We start from the raw sequence: 21,514 nt of genomic DNA, 5'->3' as shown, positions 1-21,514 counted from the left end.
TGGAGAGCTGGTCAGAGGTAACGTGGGTTTGTTTTTATTTCTATTTTTATGAAGTTTGTTTGTTTGTTTTTTATTGATGAGGGAGGCAGGGAGAGAGAGAGAGAGAGAGAGAGAGAGAGAGAGAGAGAGAGAGAGAGAGAGAGAGAATTTGTTGTTCAACTCATTTATACATTCACTGGTTGCTTCTTGTATGTGCCCTGACCGGGGATCGAACACACAACCTTGGCATATGGGGACTACACTCTAACCAACTGAGCTACCAGCCAGGGCTTGGAGCTATTTCTATGGACTGTGCCATGAGTCTGCTTTGCCCAGAAACCCCTAGGCCAGGAGGCTGGCCGGGGCCAAGTCAGCCGGTTCTAATCCAGCTCTGGCACAGGCTGGGAGGCTAGCATAAGCCCCGATTCCCTGAGCTATAAAATGGGGATAAATATGGTGTTTTCCGAGGGAAGCCCTTGCCTGCAGAACGCGTCATACGTGTGGCGGCCTCCACTCTGAGATTACAGGTTTGGGGCAGGTACACGGGTCAGAGAGAGTGAGGGTTTTGTGGGAGGGGAGGCAGTGCAAGAGTTCAGCCCTTATTGAATCACTGCTGCACGCCTGAAAGTAATATAATACTGTATGTCAACTGTAAAATAAATCTTACCAAAAAGTTCAGTTCTTTACCCTGGGAACAGTCCTGCAGGGCAGCAGAAGGCAACCAGGCACCAGGAGCTTCTGGGAGCCACAGGGGCTTAGGGACCAGGAAATGAGCCCGTGTCCCCCTTCCCATGGCCCTGGGCCCCCCTTCCCTTGCGGGCCGGCTGATGGGAACAGGTTGAGCATGGAACCTCAAACTGGGTATGAGGCAGCCACAGCTTCTCACTGGCTCAGGTCAGGCTGGGGCTGCAGAAGTGGCATTCTCAGGGCTGGAGTGGGGGCGGTGGAGGGGTGAGGTGCAGCTGTTCTCATGACCCCCCACCTTGCTTCTGGGGGGAGCAGCTCTTCTGGGGGCGGGGGCCGGCAGACCAGCCTGGCCTGAGGAAAGGGCCCAGACACCAGGAGTCTGGCTGGGCAGGACGGCCCCCTCCAGCTCTGGAGAGGCCCACCTTCTCCCTGCCCTGCTCTCACCTGTAGGGGTGTCCGCAGAAGCAGAGAAATTCACATCAGTTTGTGGCAGCAGCACTGAGCCGGCAGCAGAAGGGCAGCAGCAGCTGGGAGCCTGCCATTCCTGCGTGGGGAGGGTGCCGGACGGGCTCTGCACAGGTGTGATGTGGGGCCAGGGGCGTTTACACCTGCCCAGGGGAGAGGTGGAGGTGGGGCCACAGGACACAGGGCCAATGGGTGCTACCGTTTCCCAGGGTTGCCATACCTGCCCCCCTCTCCACCTGGACGCCCACCTCGCCTAAAAGTCCCACCTGAACCATGACCGAGAAGCCCTCAAATTCTGCCCATCCCTTCAGGAACCTCTTGCTGCTTTCAGCCCCCTCCCCGCAGCAGCCCCCACCCACTCTGTGGCCCCTTCCATAGCTGCCTGAACCCATGCTACCTTCCCCTTTGCCACTCTGCCAAGCAGGCTGCCCCCTCTGGGTGCTTGCAGCCCCTCCCCGCTCCCTGCCCTGTCCCTGACACCCACAGGCTAGGAACATCTGTGTTCAGCCCTCTCTCACCCAGACTGGAGCCCCTTGCGGGTGCGCCCAGCATCCCACCCACTGAGTACCTGGCCGGAAAGCCCTCGCGTTTCCTGAATTAGGCCCCAGCATCCACCGTGGGGCTCTCTAGGGCCAGGCATTGGCTCCTGGAGTGTCAGGGACGCCTTCCAGGGGAACCGACGGACACCGCCCCACTGGTCATGGACAGGTCCTACGGCCACAGGGAGGCCCCTGACCTCCGAGAAGGGCGTGGGTCCCTCCCCAGACACAGACCCTGGGTGCCAGCTAAGCGGCTGAAAGTTTTAGGGTCCCCCCAGTCCAGAGTGTTCCAGATTCCCCTCACGCCCCCATGCCCAGGCCCAAGAGACCCGCTATGAGCACAGAGAGACCAAGACCCGGCTGTGGAGAACTTTACTCATTAGACCGAGAGAGCCACATGGCACCGCCCTGAGGTCCCCCGTTGGGCGGTCCAGGTCCTAGACGCCTGGCCACTGCGTGTTCTGTGGGTTGTCCCACGCCGCCGGCCTCAAAAGCGCATCCGTGGTGAGGGAGGACCGGGTGTAGTGGCCACGCCAGTTGGATTGCAGCCTCTTGGCCGCTGCCTGCTTCTCCATCAGCCGGCGGCGTGCCTGGACGCCCCTCCACATGGACTGGATGACCGTGGCCGCCTTATTCTGGCCACGGGGCTGCTGGGGCCCCTGGGGGCTCAGCTGGGTGTCCTGGTCCCACAGCCTGCCCGCCTGGCCCGTGGTGCCCCGGCCCGTGCCCTGCACCACCCTCGTGGGCTGGGTGTGGCCGCACATGTGGCACGTGCGGGGGCTGGAACCCATGAGCATCACGGCGCTGGGTGGGGTCCCCAGCCGGGGCCTCAGCGACTGGCAGAGGGTGCAGTCGCCCGGCTGGCAGGCCTGGAAGCAGCGGTGGTCGGAGGTGGACGTGGTCCTGCCACTCATCTCAGCCCACGTGCGGGGGAGCAGCACCTGCTGGGCTCGGTTCCGGTTCCGGCGGATGCTGTAGCCTCGCCATGTGGCCTGGATGACCGTGGCAGCTTTGAGGAGCTGGGCCAGGTTCCGCCGCACGCAGTAGCCACGCCAGGCAGCCTGGATGACGACAGCCCACCGGTGCCACACCTTGATGGTCCGGCGCACCAGGTAGCCACGCGCACACGCCTGTATGACGACCACGGCTTGCACTATTATCTTCTCCACAGTCTGAACTGACGTCACCAGCTCCCCACATTGTCTGGGATCCACCAGCACCTCCCTGCCCGTGGTAGCCCACGGCACATCGCACCTGGCTGGTTTCCATGCACCACAGGGGGTCTTGGCCCCCTCCATGGGCCCAATGGCAGCACCGGGGATGGCGGAATTCCACGTTTGGCCACCAGCCACGCCAGCGTCCACGGGGCCCTGGAGAAAAGCAGAAGTCAGTGGTGCCCTGTGAGTGTCCACAGGAGCCATGGTGCTATGCAGATCCCGAGGTCCCCGTAGTGACTCCCGGTTAAAAGGGGGCTGCCAGGAACCACTTGGTGAAGATTCATAACCCAGAAACCTCCTCTGAACCTCGTCGTGCAACCTAGGGATGGCCATGTCGTGCACCAGATGGCTGTCGGATCGTTGGCGTTGCGGCAGCGCACCCATGGAGCCTTTGGGGCCTTCCTCAGGGACCTGGAGGCGTGCTCCGCCACCTACCGGGAGGGCTCAGTCTTGGCCACGGAACCATCTAGACTTCCGGAGGCAGAGCTACTATGCAAGGATGTATAGGGTTCTCTAGGGCAGTGGTTCCCAACCTTCTGGCCCTTTAATTACAGTTCCTCATGTGGTGACCCAACCATAGAATTATTTTCGTTGCTACTTCATAACTGTAATGTTGCTACTGTTATGAATCGTAATGTAAATAACTGATATGCAGGATGGTCTTAGGCAAACGACCCTGTGAAAGGGTCGTTTGACCGCCAAGGGGGTCGAGACCCACAGGTTGAGAACCGCTGCTCTAGGGCCAAGAAGGTCATGGTGGCTGCTCTGAGCCAGGTTCCCCGACACTGGCTTCCAAAATGCCCTGGAACCCACTGGATGCCGCCCCGCTGGCCTTACACTATACGGCAGCACATGTGAGGCCACACGGGTGGCCTCTGACCTCTGGGAAGTGTTTGGGATCCCCCCATCCCAGACGCAGACCTCAGGAGCAAACTAGATGGCACAGTCCTGTCATGGGCCAGCTCGGGCGACCCTGATATTATTGTAGAAGCCACCATCCCATGGGAATGACTCCCGGGCATGTGAGCAGCCAAGAGGCTCTGGGGGACAACGTGAGCCACTGACGCCTATGAGCTCAGGGGTCCTGTGTTCATTTGCACACTGGGGACCCCATGAGGATTCACAAAGTGGGAACTAGGGGCCCTCCAACTGGTGTCTGTCCTCTGCTGCCGCGTTCGGGTGACACTGCTGGCCCTGGTGTGCAAAACCTGGAGGCTGGGAAGGACGGGGGCGATGCCACTCATAGACTTGGCTCAGCCGGGAGCTGCCTCCTCCTCCGACGGCCTTTGGCCTTTGGAGTCTTGTCCTCTGCCAGGAAGTCATGGTCGTAGTCGACATCAGGTGACAGGGGACCCTCAGACATCCATGGGGTTGCCTCAAGGACCATGGACTCCCTACTGCAGTGATGGCGAACCTCTGACACGCGTGTCAGAGGTGACACGCGAACTCATTTTTTTGGTTGATTTTTCTTTGTTAAATGGCATTTAAATATATAAAATAAATATCAAAACTATAAGTCTTTGTTTTACCATGGTTGCAAAGATCAAAACATTTCTATATGTGACACGGCACCAGAGTTAAGTTAGGGTTTTCCAAAATGCTGACACGCTGAGCTCAAAAGGTTCGCCATCGCTGCTCTACTGGAACAGGGCTCCTGGGAGAGAGCCTCGTCCAGGTCTCTGGCTTCATCATGGCCCGGCCATCTCTGTTCTCAAAGGCTATTGTCCCATGAACGTGGCTCAACAGTGAGGCTCTTCGCTACCGTGGGCACTCGGTGCCCTCCTCTGGCTCTGCCATTAGATTCTAAGGCCTGGGGAGGAGCTTGAGCCAGGGCAGCGGCATGGGATGCCTGGAAGGGGGAAGCAGACCCGTCCCCGGAGCCCTGCATGGTAAGGATGGGAGGTGAGGCCAATGAGTCTGGACCCCTGGGGAAGGCTGTGAGTCATGCTTCTGACTGTGGAGGGTGGACTAGCCACACTAGCCATGGATCTTAGACCGGCTCAGACTCAGTCCCCCAGTCATAAGTTCTGCGACCACCCTAGAGGCCACAAAACCAAGAGAGACACTTAGGCCCACCCCACTCACCCCTGAACCCGGGGCAGTCTTGGAGAGGTTACCAGTACAGGGTTTTACAAAGAGACTTTGCCTTTTCCCACCTGCACCAGGTGCTGTAATCAGTCTGGGGGGCACCCCACTCACCACAGAACCTGGAGCTAGGGTCCTGGCCACGAACACTGGAGGAAAGCTGTGGGCCACACCACTGATGACAGAACCTGGAGGAAGGCTGTGGACCACAGCCCTGGCCATGGGGTCTGGAGGAAGGCCCTGGCCCAGGCCACTGATCACAGATCATGGGTGAAGGGTCTGGGCCACACAATTGACCGTATAACCTCGTGGAAGGCTGGGGGCCACACAATTGATCTCAGACCCTGTGGGAAAGCTGGAGGCCTTGCCACGAACCACAGTACCTGGGGCCCCAGCTGTGGTCATCTTATTGGCTACAGAACCTGGCCCCAGAAGACTGGCCATGCCCATTACAGGCTCCTGGCTGAAAGCATTTGATTGTTGGTAACTGGATGTGGTGACCGTGGACATAAGACACTGGTGGTCTCCATTGATCGACCTTGACCTGAGATATGCTGGAGCCCACATTGGCCAGGGAAAATTTGGATGGATTCAGACCCAGTCTGTTGGGCACTAAAGCCTGAGAGTAGCCAGGCCCCACCCTTGAGGCAGCACGTGCCAGAAATGATACCCGTGTTCAATTCTTCTCGAATGGATGTGTGGGGAAGGGTGGGCATTAACTGGCTTTCTGGGGAGGCTTCCAACAGACTAGAGTCTCCTGACTTTTGAATGCCCAGAGACGACCAGGAGCCATGGATCCAGGCAGCAGAATGCACTGTTGTGTTTGGGTGCCTTGGGGGTCTGTGGTTGATTTGGGGAACTCACTGTGGTGGCCCTCAGGAGACCTGAGGCCATCTTGTTGGTCATCTCACTCGGGCCCACAGAGACCTGTGTATGACTTGGGGACTGAGTCCTCTGCATGGTCTCCACAGGGACCATGAATGGTTGTTGCAGACTTTTGGCCGCTGATGGCTGATACACCTCAGGGGTCCCCCCAGGTGACCCCGGAGGGCTGACACCAATAAGCAGACCCCCTCCCCCATAGGTGGTGACAAACTGGTGGGAGTGGATGGTTTTCTCACCACCACAGTGCTGGCAAGCTTGCCTGGGGCCACCCTGTCCTCCCCCAGTGATGCTGACAGATATGGGGCCATCCTGCTGGCCACATGTGGTTTGTGGGAGCTTGGGGCCACGCCATTGGCAATGAGCAGCTGTCACAGATGGCGGGGTGGCTGCAGGGGAGCGGCTCAGGCAAAGTGGGGCCTGCGTCACTCACCCTGAGCGGAGATCTGATGCCGATTCGCCCACCCCTGGGTGTACGGAGGAGTCACCCTTATCCCACGACAGAGTGGGGTCCAAAACAGTGATCAGGGGAAAATGGAGAACGGTGGTGATCAACCTAGTGACCAAGGAGGCACCCACATAGACCCTGGACAAACAGGGTGACCTCCTGACCACGGGCCCATCCCCCATCTCCTCCAACAGTCCGGCTGGCCCGCCTGTGACAATGCCCTCCCAGGCCTCACCCTGGGGAACCCTGACCTTGCTGAGCTGTGGTCTCACACAGCCCATGGTGGGCCCCCGTGCAGTTGACCGGCTCTCCCTGGAGTCCACCTCCACTGGGACCGGCGTCACCATCATCCCACTTCCCAATGTTTTCGAGGTGGCCTTAGGGAGGACGAGTCCAGTCAGGAGGGCCGCCTGAGACAAGGACTGGCTCAGGACGGTGCCCAGCTCACCCTGACACACGGCCTGGCTCAGGGCAGCCCGGTCTTCCCCTGTCAGGACCTTGCAGAGCACATCCACCAGTCTGCCCTGTATGGCCTTCGTGAGTTCTGCCTGCAGCTCACCCCGGGAAAGGGCACAGGACAGTGCAGTGCCCAGCTCGCCCCAGGACAGAGCCTTCCCCAGAGCTGTGCCCAGCATGCCCTGGGGCAGGGCCTTGGCCATCGTGGTGCCTAGGATCTCTTTGGACAGGGCCTGGTTCAGTGCCGCCCTCACTTCCCCCTGGGGGAGAGCTTTCTCCAGCAGAGCACGGATGTCCTCCTGGGAGCCCAGCACAGTGGCCAACTCAGCACACAGCGAGGCCAGCTGGGCGGCCCCCAGCTCCTCCTGGCAGGGCGCGGCTGGGCTTGTGGCCGGTGGCGGGGCCAGGGTGGCCCGGCTGTCACCCCAGGATTCGACGTCGCATGTGGAAGGTCCAGTGGACGCCAGCAGAGGCACCAGCATGCTCGGGGCCTTGGAGGTCCCCTGGCATGGGCCCTTGGTAGCTTTGCTCTGGGCACAGCTATGGGCTGGGAGTTGGGTTAGTCTGTCCTCTGGCTTTGCTCGGGACAAAGTGCCAAGACAGCCGGCGTGTTGAATGGGCTGGGTGGAGGCCTTGAACCCAGCCAGGAGTGGCTGGGACCGAGTCTTGCTACTGAGCTCAGCGGCCTGGTGGGCAGCGTAGAGGCACTTGGCTGTTTCTCTGACCAGCTGGGCTTGGGACTGGGCCTTGGTCAGCCTCGCAGGCAGATGTGCTTGAGACTGGACCTTTATCACTTCTGTGGTCAGATGTGCCTGGGACTGCGTCTTGGTCGGACACGTGCCCGGATGGGCCAGGGACGGGGCCATAGTTAGCTTGGCAGGTGGGTGTGCCTGGGATGGGGGCTTGGACAGACACCGGACGATATTTGCCTGGGGCGGGGCTCTCGTCGGCTTTGCAAGCATATGTCTCTGGGGCGAGGCTGTGGTTGAACAGGTGGCCTTCTGTGCTCGGGGCAGGGGCTTGGCTGGGCATGTGCCCAGGTGTGCTTGGGGCAGAACCACAGCCATTTCTACAGGCACACCCACGTGGGACTGAACCTTCATGACATCTGTTTTCAGGCGGGCCTTCGACCAGACCGTGCTCCTGTCTTCGGCCACGCTGGTGTTAGACATGGCTGCTATTCTCACCTGTTTCTGGGAGAAGGCCCTGATTTTCTCGGCTTCTGAAAAAGGCCTCGCTGGAGCCTTGGGAGCCCCAGCCCCCAGATGCGCTGGGGGCCAGCATTTCACCTTTCCCTCCGTCAAGTGTGAATGGGACGAGACGTTGACCGTGCCTGCCACCTGGCTCCCGCTCACCACAGCCTTGGCGCTTGGTCCGTTTAGGTTTGTTTGTGACGAGGCATTGGGAATCCCGTCCTCCACAGCTGCTGGAGGTGAAGCTTTCGGATTTCCATCTGCAGGAGGAGGCAGGCACAGGCTCCTGAGGACGGTGGCCACTGAGCGTAACTGGGCTGGCGTCTTGGCGATCATGGCTGCCATACGTGTCTGGGTAGCGGTCTTGGTCATTGAGGCTCCTGGGAGCATCTGAGATGGGGTCTTGGCTGTCGTTGCCACTGGACATGTGTGCAGTAGGGACTTGGACATCGTGGCGGTGGGGTGGACCTGGGGCAGGGTCTTGGTCATCACAGGAATTGGGCAGGTCTGTGTTGGGGGCTTGAAAATGGAGGTCATGGCAGCCGGTTGTGTCTGGGGTGCCGTGCTGGTCACCAAGACTGTTGGTCGCATCTGAGCTGGGGTCTTGGTCACCGGGGCTGCCAGGCACGGCTGGGGTGGGGTGCTCGTTATCATTGTGGGTATCGGGCACGGCTGGGTTGGGATCTTGTTCAAGATTGCTGCCAGGCATGACTGGAGTGTGGTCTTGGCCACGGGGACTGCTGAGTCCAGCTGAGGTGGGGTCTTGGCTGTTGTTACCGTGGGTGTTGGGCTTGGCTGGGGTATGGATTTGTTCATCATGGATGCCAAGCACGACTTGAGTGGAGTCTTGGTCATCACAGACGGTGGGCCTGTCTGGGGTGGGGCTCTGAGGACCTCTGCTTCCACCTGGGCCTGGGTCTGGGCCTTGGGGGGGCCATGAAGTGTCTGGGCAATCCTTCCACATGGTGGTCCTAGGGCTCCTGCCTTGCTGGCTCTGGCAGTCGCTGGCTTGGTGTTCGTCATGTCCCCTTCTAAGTGGAGAAGGCTGGTACTTCTGATGGTTCTTGTTAGCAGACACGGGTGGTACTTGGCACTCAGACTCACTGGACACGGAAGTCTGATGGAAACAGTCTGGTGTGGCACGAAAGTGACGCTAGGGCCTCCGGTGGCACAAGGAGCTGGCATGCCGGGCGGTGGGACACCTGCGGGCTGCAGCAGGGCCAGCTCGTGGGCACAGGCAGCCAAGCTGTCGTCAGAAGGGAACTGGGTCTCCTTATTCACCATGACAGGTGGGGCCGGAAGATACCTGCCTTCTTCTGAAGGGTGGAACCGCACCTGCTGAGGGGGGTGGTAAGGGATGTTCTCCTCGTCCACACTCGTTTTTTTCTCCGCCCCGAGGCGGCGCCTGGTTTTGAAGCGCCGCCAGGCCGCCTGGACGCCTTTCGCCGTCAACATCTGGGTGATCAGCTTCTGCCGGAGCTGGTGGCCCCTCCAGTTGGCTTGGATGAGGGTGGCTGCGCGAGACTGCATCATGTCCATCTCGTCCACCAGGATGTTCCTGAAGGCCTTGCTTTCGACCACTTGCCGGAGGCGTGGAATCTTGCCCTTGTCAGGCTGTTGCGGGAGGGTCTCCCTGGATACAGGTGTCCCTGCCTTGTCTTGGTAATTGGGGGTGGGCTGGTCGGAGCTCTGCCCACTAAGTGAAAACTGTAACTGTGTTGCTTGTGGCATTGTCTTGGTTCCTAGGTGGATCAACTCTGCCTGTGGGGTGGCAGGGAGGGAGTCAGAGAGAGGAGTTGTGCAGACAAGAGGGGTCCTGGCTGGAGCAAGTACTTGTCCCGGGACCTAGATCCTGTACCTGGTACCTTGTAATCTTTCTCCTGCCCATTGCAGCCCTCTCTATCCTGGCCTCCTGGCCACCTGTTTCTGGCACATACTGTGAGTACAACACTGATCACACACTATTTTGGGAACTTCCTGTGTGTGTGTGTGTGTGTGTGTGTGATTGTTATTTCCCTCTCACAAATGACTATCAATTCCTAGAGGGCAAGAAACAGGTCTGAGTCACTTCTGTGTCCCCATCTCAGTCATAGAGTCTGGTTTCAGGATAAGAATGGGTAGGTGTTGGGTGAGTGACTAACTTGACTAATAAATGAGTGAGTGAGAGGATTGGAAGTCGAATGGATAGATGAATGCATGACTTAATACTGAATAGGTAAATCTGTGGGTGAATGAATGGTAGATCGGTTCGGGGGATGGATGGAAGGTTGGATGAAAGAATGGATGCGTAAATGAAGTTGATGGATTTATGAACGGATCAATACCAAAAAAAAAATGGACACCCTCGCCAGTTCAGCTCAGTGAATAGAGCGTCGGCCTTCGGACTGAAGGGTCCTGGGTTTGATTCCGGTCAAGGGCACATGCCCGGGTTTCGGGCTTGATTCCCAGTAGGGGGTGTGCAGAAGGCAGCCAGTCAAAGATTCTCGCTTATCATTGATGTTTCTATCCTTCTCTCCCTCTGTCTTCTTCTTTGAAATCAATTTGAAAAAAATTTTTTTATTTAAAGAAATGGACACATGGATGGAGGGGTGTATGGCTAGGTAGGAGGGTGAGTATATGGGTGGATGAATAGATGGGTAGGTGAGTGGGTAAATGGGTGTCTGGTGGTGGATGGGTAGGTAGATGGATAGATATTTGGATGGGTGGAGGGATGGAGGGATAGATGGGTGGTAGATGGAGTGAGGAATGGATGGAAAGATAGAGGTATGGATTTGTGGATGGATAGGTAAAATCTGAGTAGATAATGAGTGTACAAATGGAGAGAGCTGAAGGTATTGGTGGACTGATGAATGGATCCATGAATGGATGGTGCATGATTGACAGATGATGGCTAGATTAATGGCAGGTGGAAGAAGAATGAGGAAATGACTGTGGTTTCCAGAAGTACCTTGGTGCAGAGAGGGCTGGGAGGTTGTCAAGCAATCCTGATGCACAACCTGGAGCCTGTCTAGCTGAAGTCCCCGCCCCCCTTCTGGTTGGACCAGTCAGACCCTCGCCCAGCCACCTTCATGCCTTAGGGGGTCATTGAGTTGGAGGAGGAGCAGGAAGAGAAGGTGCAATCTCAGAAGCCAGCTTGCAATAGTAAGCAGCCTTCAGCCCTTCATCCCATGCAACATGCAACAACACTGCCCTGGGCTGGCTCTGTGCTCAAGACCAACATGAGAGATGTTAAAAGCAAAAATTAAAATGTCAAGAAAACCCAAAACTTTTAAGTCCACAAAGATGAATGCACAAGAAAGCGTATTCTGGTGTTATTTTGTAAAACAAAAACAACTGGAAATAACCAAAAAGGTGATTGTTAGGGGGTCAGTTACAAATGCATGAAGAAGCGTATTCCAGAATGTTCATCACTATATTATTTAGAAGACTAAAAACTGAAAACAATCCAAATGCTTATCAACAAGATGTTGCTTAAATTCATCAACAGAACACTTGTATGCTATCCAGTCATTAGAAATAGTATCCAGATCCACAGGAATGGCTAAAATAAAAAATATGGCCCAGCCGGCATGGCTCAGTGGTTGAACGTCAACCTATGAATCAGGAGGTCATGGTTCAATTCCTGGTTAGGGCACATGCCCAGGTTGCAGGCTCAACCCCCCGTGTGGTGTGTGCAGGAGGCAACCAATCAATGATTCTTTGGCATCATTGATGTTTCTATCTCTCTCTCTCCCCCTTACTTCCTCTCTGTAATCCATGAAAATGTATATATTTTTAATATGGACCACTTGGGGAAATTGTCAGTATCTTGAAGGCAACATAATCCACACTGATGAATATACTTAAGAGGTCTAACTGTTTATACCCATCAACAGAAAAATAAATAAATCAACTGCATATTAATCAATAGATATAAAAGACTAATATACAAAGTGTCCCCTGGGGAGTTTGACCCGGAGACTGGGAGTTCAACCGCTCGCTATGACATGCGCTGACCACCAGGGGGAGGCACAGAATGAAGGCAGGCCCTGGCTGGCGGCTGGCAGCCAGGAAAGGGAGGCCCTGGTTGGCAGCTGGAAGGCAGGCCCCAGTCAGCAGCCAGAAGGCCTCAATCGGCCCTGATCACCGGCCAGGCCCAGGGACCCTACCTGTGCACAAATTTCACACACTGGGCCTCTGGTATCAGTATAAATAAATATCAATATAATTATTGACTTATTTGTAAATCAATGTATCACATTCAACACAGCTACAAAAAAAGGCAGCGATATACATGTATCTCACATATATTATTTTGAGTGAAAGAAAAAAATTGGTTATTCCAACTCTAAGAAATTAAAAGGGAACAGAAGTTAAGCTTTGCAATTAGAAGTCAGTATAGGCCCTGGCCAAGTAGCTCAGTTGTTTAGAACGGCACCCCTGATACAATAAGGTTGCGGGTGCCATCCCTTAGTCAGGCACATACAAGAAACAACTAATGAATGCATAAGTGGGACAAGTTGGTATTTTCACTCTCTCTCTCTCTCTCTCAGTTAAAACATGGATGGCTGGGAGGGGACAAAAAGAGGCCTTAGAGATAGTCGTGTGGGTTTGTGTGGATTGTGAAAATGAAAACTCATGAATAAAATACAAATATTCTAAAAAAAATCATGATCAGTTATCAAAAGAATACTATAGGCAAGCAGGACTTAGGGTGTAAGAATGGCTCAATATGTATAAATCACCAAGGTAATTCATTATATCTAGGAATTAAAAAGACAGCCTATGGTTTTTCAAAAAAAAATGTCAAAAAGGTGTTTTATCGCTGTAGCAGTTTTGGCTCAGTGGATAAAGCTGGATAGAGCATGGCCTGCAGACTAAAGGGTCCCAAGTTTGATTCACTGTGCCCGATTGCAGGCTCGATCCCCCCCAGTAGGGGACGTGCAGGAGGCAGCCAATCAATGATTCTTTCTCATCATTGATGTTTCTATCTCTCTCTCTCTCTCCTTTCCTCTGAAATCAATAAAAAAATATATTTTTAAAAAAAGGTGTTTTATCAAATGCAATGGCTATTTCTTTTGTGTGTGTGTGGGTGGGTGGGGGGTTAATCCTCACCTGAGGATATTTTTCCATTGCTTTTTAGGGAGAGTGGAAAGGAAGGGAAAAGATAGAGAGAAACATCAATGTGAGAGACAAATTGATTGGTTGCCTCCTGCACGCACCCCGACCAGGGCCAGGGAATCTGCAACCAAGGTATATACCCTTGACCAGAATAGGACCTGGGACCCTTCAGTCCGCGGGCCGACTTTCTATCAATTGAGCCAAACCGGCTAGGGCTGCAATGGCTATTTCTAATAACAACTTATAAAAATAGAATAGTATTAAAGATGGTAAGGCTAACCACAAAACCACGGCAAATGCCACTTTAAATGGTGAAATCCTAAAGTTGTTTCCATTAAAGGAACAGATGCACAGATGGTCCAGCCGGCGTGACTCAGTGGTTGAGCATCGACCTATGAACCAGAGGTCACAGTTCGATTCCCAGTCAGGGCACGTGCCCGGGTTGTGGGCTCAACCCGAGTGTGGGGTGTGATTCTCATCACTGATGTTTCTGTCTCTCTTTCCTTCTCCCTTTCTCTTTGAAATCAATCAAAATATTTTTTTTAAAAAGATGCACCCCCACTGCAGGTATCATTTTTTAAAGCAAAATGACAAGGACTTGAATGATCAGTGTAAATATTTGTATTAATTGTTTGTTGTTGACAGTATTACAGATGTCCCCCATTTGCCCATTTCCATCCAGCTCCGGCCCCATCCCAGGCCTTCACCGTTATTTATAACTAGTGCCCTGGTGCACGGATTCGTGCACATTGAAAGGAAATTAATTAGAAGGTGGCCAGTGGGGCGGGACAGGGCAAGACGGGCTAGACATGCCCTGGAGCCAACCTCCTGCTGTCCCTTCCTGGCCGGCTGCCAGTGGCTGGCTGCACCTGGGGCAGTACAGGGCTTGAAGGGTGTCTGCAGAGTGCACAGGATCTCTCCAGCAGGTGGGGTCCCTCGGCCTGGCCTGAGGGGATCCGCCGAAACTGGCTCTCTGACATCCCCTGAGGGGTCCCAGATTGAAAGAGGGCGGTTCTTGGGTGACACACCTCAGAATCGGGCTCCTTCCTCTCTGGTTCCGGGGTGCGTCACCCAAGAACTGCCACTGCGAAGTCACCGAAGCTGGGCAGCTCCTGCATTGAGCCTCTGCCCCCTGGTGGTCAGTGCGCATCATAGCTACTGGTCAGATGGTCACCTAGCCTTTTATATATATAGATAGCTATGATTAGGAAACAGTCTAAGTGCCCATCAGTAGATGAGTGGATGAAAAAAGCTCTGGTGGCCCTAGCTGGTTTGGCTCAGTGGATAGAGCATTGGCCTGTGGACTGAAGGGTCCCAGGTTCGATTCTGGTCAAGGGCATGTACCTTGGTTGCAGGCACATCCCCAAAAGGAGTGTGCAGGAGGCACCTGAATTGATGTTTCTCTCTCATCCATGTTTCTAACTCTCTATCCCTCTCCCTTCCTCTCTGTAAAAAATCAATAAAATATATATATATATTTTTAAAAATCTCTGGTGCATTTACACAGTGTAAATATTTTAAAAGGAGAGCTAGCAGGTGCCGGAATTGTCTACCTAAAAGACAAGACATTCTAATTTAAAAAAATAGCGCAGCTGGTGTGGCTCAGTGCTTGAGCATTGACCTATGAACCTGGAGGTCATGGTTCAATTCCTGGTCAGGGCACATGCCCGGGTTGTGGGCTCCATCCTCACTGGGGGATGTGCAGGAGGCAGCCCATCAATGATTCTCTCTTATCATTAAAGTTCCTATCTCTCCTTCCCTCTCTCTTCCTCTCTGAAATCAATAAAAATATACTTTTTAAAAAGGGTACATGTTAAGGTTTTAGGTTTGATCCCCAGCTCTGGTCCCTGGCCCTGGTTAAGGCATGGGTTGGAGGCAACTGATAGATGTTTCTCTCTCTCTCTCTCCCCCTTCCCTTCTCTCTGAAAAATCAATGAATGAGGATTAAAAAACCAAACAAACATCTATATATATAAAAGCCTAAGTGACCACTAAGACTGGTTGACCAAACAACCCGTTGACCAGTCGCTATGACATGCACTAACTACCAGGGGTGGACACTCAATGCAGGAGCTGCCCCCTGGTGGTCAGTGTGATCCCACAGCCAACCTCCCACAGTCCCTCCCCCTGGCCATCCTGCGGTCCCTTCACCTGGCTGTCCAGCGCTGATCGGCCCTGTTCGCCAGCCAAGACAATGAACCCCACCCATACACGAATTCGTGCACTGGGCCTCTAGTATATCTATAAATATATATTTATATATTCTATATTTAAATATATATATTATTAATCATTAATATTTTAATTTTGAAATGTAATTTATATAAATCTGTGTATACATTTAAAATGTATACACACACTTTGAATAATTATAAAGGCAGTGTTTATTAAAATATATTTCATTTTCAAAATTTCATTTTAATACACAGCTATTAAAGTGTGTATACAGTTTTTTGGACAGCCTGTGTGTGTGTGTGTGTGTGTGTGTGTGTGTGTGTGTGTGTGTAACAAAAAATCTATACTAATAAAAGGGTAATATGCTAATTAGACCAGGAGACCTTCTGGACATCCTTCTGGACAAAGTCATGGTGGCAGGGTTGAGGCAGAGGCAATTAGGGGTGATCAGGCCAGGAGGGGAGGGCAATTGGGGGTGATCAGGCTGGCAGGGGGGCCAATTGGGGGTGATCAGGCCAGCAACGAGGGGCAGTTGGGGGTGAGCAGGCTGGCGGGTGGGGCAGTTGGAGGCGAGCAGGCCGGCAGGCAGAGTGGTTAGGGGTGATCAGGCAGGCACGTGAGCGGTTAGGAGCCAGAGGTCCCAGATTGGAGAGGGTGCAGGCCAGGCTGAGGGACAACGCCCCCATGCACGATTTTCATGCACTGGGCCACTAGTATATATATATATATTTGTTGTTGTTAATCCTTACCTGAGGATATTTTTTTCATTGTTTTATAGAGGGAATGGAAGGGAGGGAAGGAGAGGGAGTGAGAGAGAGAGAAATATCGATGTAAGAAAGACACCGATTGGTTGCTCCTGCACGGGGATTGAACCTGCAACCCAGGTACATGCCCTTGACTGGGAATTGAACCCTTGACCCTTCAGTGCACAGGCCCACACTCTAACCACTGAGTCACACTAGCCAGGGCTATATATACATAAATTTAATACTTACCTGAGGATATGTTCATTGATTTTTAGATAGCAGAAGGGAGAGAGTAAAAGAGAGAGAGAAGCCGAGACCGGTTTGGCTCAGTGGATAGAGCGTCGGCCTGCGGACTGAGGGGTCCCGGGTTCGATTCCGGTCGGGGGCATGTACCTGGGTTGCGGGCATATCCCCAGTGGGAGATGTGCAGGAGGCGGCTGATCGGTGTTTCTCTCTCATCGATGTTTCTGGCTCTCTATCTCTCTCCCTTCCTCTCTGTAAAAAATCAATAAAATATATTTAAAAAAAAAAAAAAAAAAAGAGAGAGAGAGAAACATGGATCCGTTACCTCTCGTACACACTCTGATCCCCACCCTGACCAGGAATTGAGCCTACGACTTTTCAGTGCACGGGACAATGCTCCAACTGAGCCACACCAGCCAGGGCAGTATCTATATATTTTTATCTTCTGTCTTTCCTAAGGCACATGGCTGCATACAAAAACCAGCAGCTTTTCTACATTTGATGCAAAATGAGCTGTAAATTAAAATGGAAAGGGGGGGAAATACCATTCATAGTAACGTCAAAAATTATACAAGTCACAGAAACAAATTTTACACAAAAGTCGAAGGAGTGATATGAAGGCTGAGAAAGGAGACGAAAGCCGTCTGAAAGATGTACCACAACGTTAGGAAGAAAGAATTCATATAACTGAGTATTACACAACGTCACAGTTCACAGAGAGCACGTCAGGTCCAATTAGAATCCCAATAGGGAGTCTTTTGAAAACGAAGGAAGGCTTTCAGTGTTCAAATAAAAGAATAAATGAGAGTAGCCAAGATCATGAACAGGAAGACTAGTAAAGAGGACCCTGACTTAATAGATATATATATACTCAAAAGCCATCATAATCACAGCATGGTACCTACCCAGAGCTAGACAAACCACTGAGACCGAAGGATGAAACCAAATTTGATCCCAATGTAACAATGGTACATTGTATTTTAATTCAGGAGGTAAAAATCATGGTAGAAGGCACAAAACAAATGTATGAGGCAACCCATCTGGGGAACACAGCTTGGACCCTTATCTCACCCCATAGTCCAAAAATTTCCAGATTGATTTAAAAATTATGAGAATATTAGAATGTGTGCATAACATGTGAATTAGGGAGCTTTTATAGAACTAAATAGGAAACTCAAAAATTCTGAAAAAGATAAAAAATCTGAAAAAGACTTCATAAAGAGAAAAAAATGTATGGCAAATGATGCCATAAACGTGGTCAAAGACAAAAAGACTGGGAAAAATGTTTGCATGTGGTAAAGAGTCCAAGTGAGCCCAGCTGGTGTGGCTCCGTGGTTGAGCACTGACCTATGAACCAGGAGGCCATTGTTCGATTCCTAGTCAGGGCACATGCCCGGGTTGCAGGCTTAATCCCCAGAAGGGGGCATGCAGGAGGCAGCCAATCAATGATTCTCACCATTGATGTTTCTCTCTTTCTCTTCCTCTCTGAAATCAATAAGAAAAATAGATTTTAAAATCATTTTTAAAAAGATATATTAGAAAAAAAAAACAGGTGGAGATTCTAAAATTGAAAATACACAATACCTGAAATTTCAAAACTCTCTGGATGGGCCAACAAGCAGAGAACTGATGACAGGAGAGTCAGTGAGCTTGAATATAAACAGATAGAAATTGTCCGATCTGAAGATCACAGAGGAGGCAACTGGGCCGTAAAGCAAGACTTAGGGATCTGTGGACAACATCAAAACGTCTAACATACATGTAACTGGGTCCCAGAAAAGAGAGAAGGGCATAACAAAATACGTGAAGAAATAATGCCCAAAATTTTTTGAAAAATTTTTTTTATAGATTTAAAAAGCTCAGAAAATCCTAAGATAAATACAAAGAAATACACGCCAGAGCTCAATCCAGTCAATGTCCTGAAAAACAAAGGTCAAATTTTGAAAGCAGCCAGAGAAAAATAATACGTAACACAAGCAACTTCGTGAATCAGCCAAGTTTTCATCCGAAAGGATGGAATCCAGAAGACAGTGGAGCCACCCTGTAGCAGTCTGGGCTCAATCGGGAGGTAGAAACTACACAATAGTTTAAAAGAGGGAAGTTTAATATAAAGAATTGTTCATGATGGTAAAAGACGAACCATAAGATAGATGAAACTCCAGGTGGTTTCCAAGGAAGGGTAGATTTGGAACAGGTTTGGACCTCCTCGGAGCGTATGTGGTTTGGCCTACCAAATCGCAGAGATGTTTGCTGGTTTGGCCGTGCCGGAGCTGGTCTGGAGTTGCTGGGCAAGGAAAAGGCGGAGGAGCAGGTGATCAGCAACTGGTGATCAGCAACTGGTGATGTAAGCACGCACTGGGAGTCCGGGTGCCGGGTGGAGGCCCACAGTGCATGGGCCGCCATGAAAGCTCTGGTTTGGAGGCCGAGAAGACGGGAGAAAGATTTCCACCAGGTTACGACGGAAAAATCACAGAGGGATGATGGTCTGTACCCATGACGGAGGCAAGTTCCACGTGGAGTCTCCACACCTCCACCACCAACCCTTCCTGCCGGTCAGTCTCTTCTTCCTACAATGTCTCAACAGTGTCCTCTACGGATGAAGATGAACATTGTACTCACTTGGAAGGAGACCAAGGAACTTCTTTATCACAGAGTACACACTGAGAGGATCATTGAAAGATTCAAATCATCCAAAAGGAGGCAGAAGAGGGGGAATAAGGGACTAAAACGTAGAGAGGGCAGAAAGGAAAATAGTAACATGGTAGACTTAAATTCAGCCACGTCATCAATTGAGAGGATAATGGACTAGACACTTCAAAAGTGTTGACCAGAATCAATTAATTTTCCAAGACTCATCCAACCCCTCCTTTCATGATGAATATTCTGGCTTCACCTGTGTGACAGCCTGAATGTCCAGCACCCTGCCCGACCTTCACCCCCACCCAAGACGGCCAGGCCCATTGAGAACAAGGGGTGCCCGGCTGGTGTGGCTCGGTGGTTGAGCTTTGACCCAGGTACCATGAGGTCATGTTCAATTCCTGGTCAGGGCACATGCCTGGGTTGCAGCTCCATCCCCAGTAGGGGGCAGCCGATTGATGATTCTCTCTCGTCACTGATGTGTCTCTCTCTCTCCCTCTCACCTCCTCTCTCTGAAATCAATAAAAACATATGTGTGTGTGTGTGTGTGTGTGTGTGTGTATATATATATATATATATAATGTTTTTTGTTTTTTTAAAAGAGAGAACAAGGGGCAATGTGAACTGAGTCATAAGAGCAAATGGGCCTGAGGCCAGCTCCCCTGAGGTGGGCCCAGTCATTGTCCCCATTTCACTGACCCTGATGTCTGGAGAAGCCAACATACTCTGTGTCTTACTTCTTTATGTTGTCTCTGGTCTGCCTCCCCCATTAAGACTCTGAGCTACCCATCGGTGGGGATAGCTGTCTCTTTTGTTTGCTTTTGGACCCCAGAGCCTAGAACAGTCCACAAAGTAAGTGCTTAATAGATGTTTATAGACGGATGGGTGAAATGGATAAATGGGTGGATGAGTAGATGGATGGAGTCCAACCTTCCAAACTTGGATTTGGCAGCTTTAAGGTCTGAATTGGTCCATCCTAGGGACCATCCTGGGGCTTGAGCAACTACATGGTCCGACCCTTTGGATGAATTCAACCAGACAACAGAGTAAGAGAAAGGGGGGTACAGGGGATATAAAGGAAGAATAGGGCCCCCCAAACATACAAGCGGAGTGACTGCCTTGGCAATTCTGAGTAAACTCTTCTGAGCCTCAGTTTGCCTATGTGTCACACAAGCTCAGCCCACTTCTCTAGGCTCCCAAGACTCTCCAGGCTGGGCCCCCAGGCAGACAAACCCACCATCAGGCCTTTGGGGGACTTTAGTGCTCTGCTCTGAGGGGTAGGGGAGCTGACCCCTACTCTGAGAGGCCTGGAAGGCCCAAGGAGGTTCGGAGGACACTGGGGACCAGGGAAGAATGATCAGGTCCCCATGTACCCCCACTAAGCCCTCCAAAAGCTCCACTCACCTGCCCCTGAAGCGGAACCCAACAGCCTGAATGGCCAACCTTGGGGCCTTGGTGCCAGGGTGGCTTTGTGACTCACAGCCATGTTCCGGCCAATCAATGCCAGCTCCTGGGAGGAGGGGGTTCTAGAAGGCCGACTCAGGAGTAGGTGGGCCGGACCTGGGTCAGAGCCGAGAGTCATGTTGGTTGCTGTGTATTACCAGCCCATCCTGAGCAGAAGTTAGGGCTCTGAACACAGAAGTGACCCACCTCTACCTCCACCTCTACTTCCAAGCCTGTCCCCTTGGGCATTTGCTGAGCACCTAGTTTGGGCTGAGATCTGATGTGAGTCTGGGGACACAACCCAGGTAATTTGGGGCTGTGAAACTCAGGAAGGGATCAAAGAGGGGTGGGTCCGCTGACCCACAGGGGAGAAGTTGGTCTTGCGCAAACTGGGGGAAGGGTGTTTCAGGTGGAGGGCACAGTGTAGGCAAAGGCCCTGAGGTGGGAGCAAGCTGGGCACAAGGAGGGAACAGAGAGGAAGCTGATATGGAGGTAGGGGAAAGAGGAGAGGGCAGGGAGGGGTCACACTTGGGGCCTAGGAGAGGATAGGGCAGTTTGGGTTTGTTTAAGAAGGCACCCAGGAGCCATGAGGGTTTAAAACAAAGAAAACTCTGACTTGCTTCTTCTTTTTAATATATTTTTATTGATTTCAGAGAGGAAGAGAGATAAACATCAATGATGAATCATTGACTGGCTGCCTCCTGCATGCCCCCCACTGGGGATTGAGCCCACAACTGCAACCTGGGTATGTGCCCTGACCGAGAATTGAACTGTGACCTTCTGGTTCATAGGCTGACACTCAACCACTGAGCCACACTGGCGAGGCTTGCTTCTTAGAAAGCAAGCAGGTATCTGTGTCTGGCTCTGAGGACAAAGGCTCCTCAGGGTGGGGCTGGGCCCCAGGCCCCTTTGGGATCCACGCACGCCTGGTGGAAATGGGCATCGACTCTTAGCCACAGCCTTGGCGAAGGAAGTGAAGCTGCCATCGCATCACCACCTGGGGCTAGGCCGGCCGAGGCCTGGTGTGAATGAATCACTGCTGGCAAGGCTGAGGCTGACACACACCTTGGCCTCCGCTCAGCAGGTCCCGCCAAAGCCACAACCGCCAGGCCCAGGGGCCTCAGCTGGGCCTCCCAGGGGAGTCGCCAGAGCAAGAGTCCAGCTGCAGATTGGTCTCCAGAAGGACCCAGGCTTAATTAGTGGGTTGGAACGTTCAGCC

At 52.5% G+C, this 21,514-nt stretch overlaps 1 protein-coding gene across 1 annotated transcript; it reads right to left on the bottom strand.

Moving 5' to 3' along the window:
* Window positions 1-2,031: 2,031 nt before the first annotated feature.
* IQCN (IQ motif containing N) lies at window positions 2,032-11,736 on the bottom strand. Its single transcript, XM_059696203.1, has 2 exons — window positions 6,554-11,736; window positions 2,032-3,040 (listed from the first exon to the last, which is right to left on the bottom strand). Exons 1-2 carry the CDS (start codon window positions 9,680-9,682, stop codon window positions 2,108-2,110), a joined length of 4,062 nt encoding a protein of 1,353 aa, XP_059552186.1. The 5' UTR covers window positions 9,683-11,736; the 3' UTR covers window positions 2,032-2,107.
* Between the last annotated feature and the right edge of the window lie 9,778 nt (window positions 11,737-21,514).

This window comes from Myotis daubentonii, chromosome 5 (genome assembly GCF_963259705.1).
Source record: "Myotis daubentonii chromosome 5, mMyoDau2.1, whole genome shotgun sequence".
Taxonomy (NCBI): Eukaryota; Metazoa; Chordata; class Mammalia; order Chiroptera; family Vespertilionidae; genus Myotis; species Myotis daubentonii.
The sequence above is the reverse complement of the archived record's forward strand: the minus strand, read 5'-3'. Positions and strand labels throughout refer to the sequence as shown.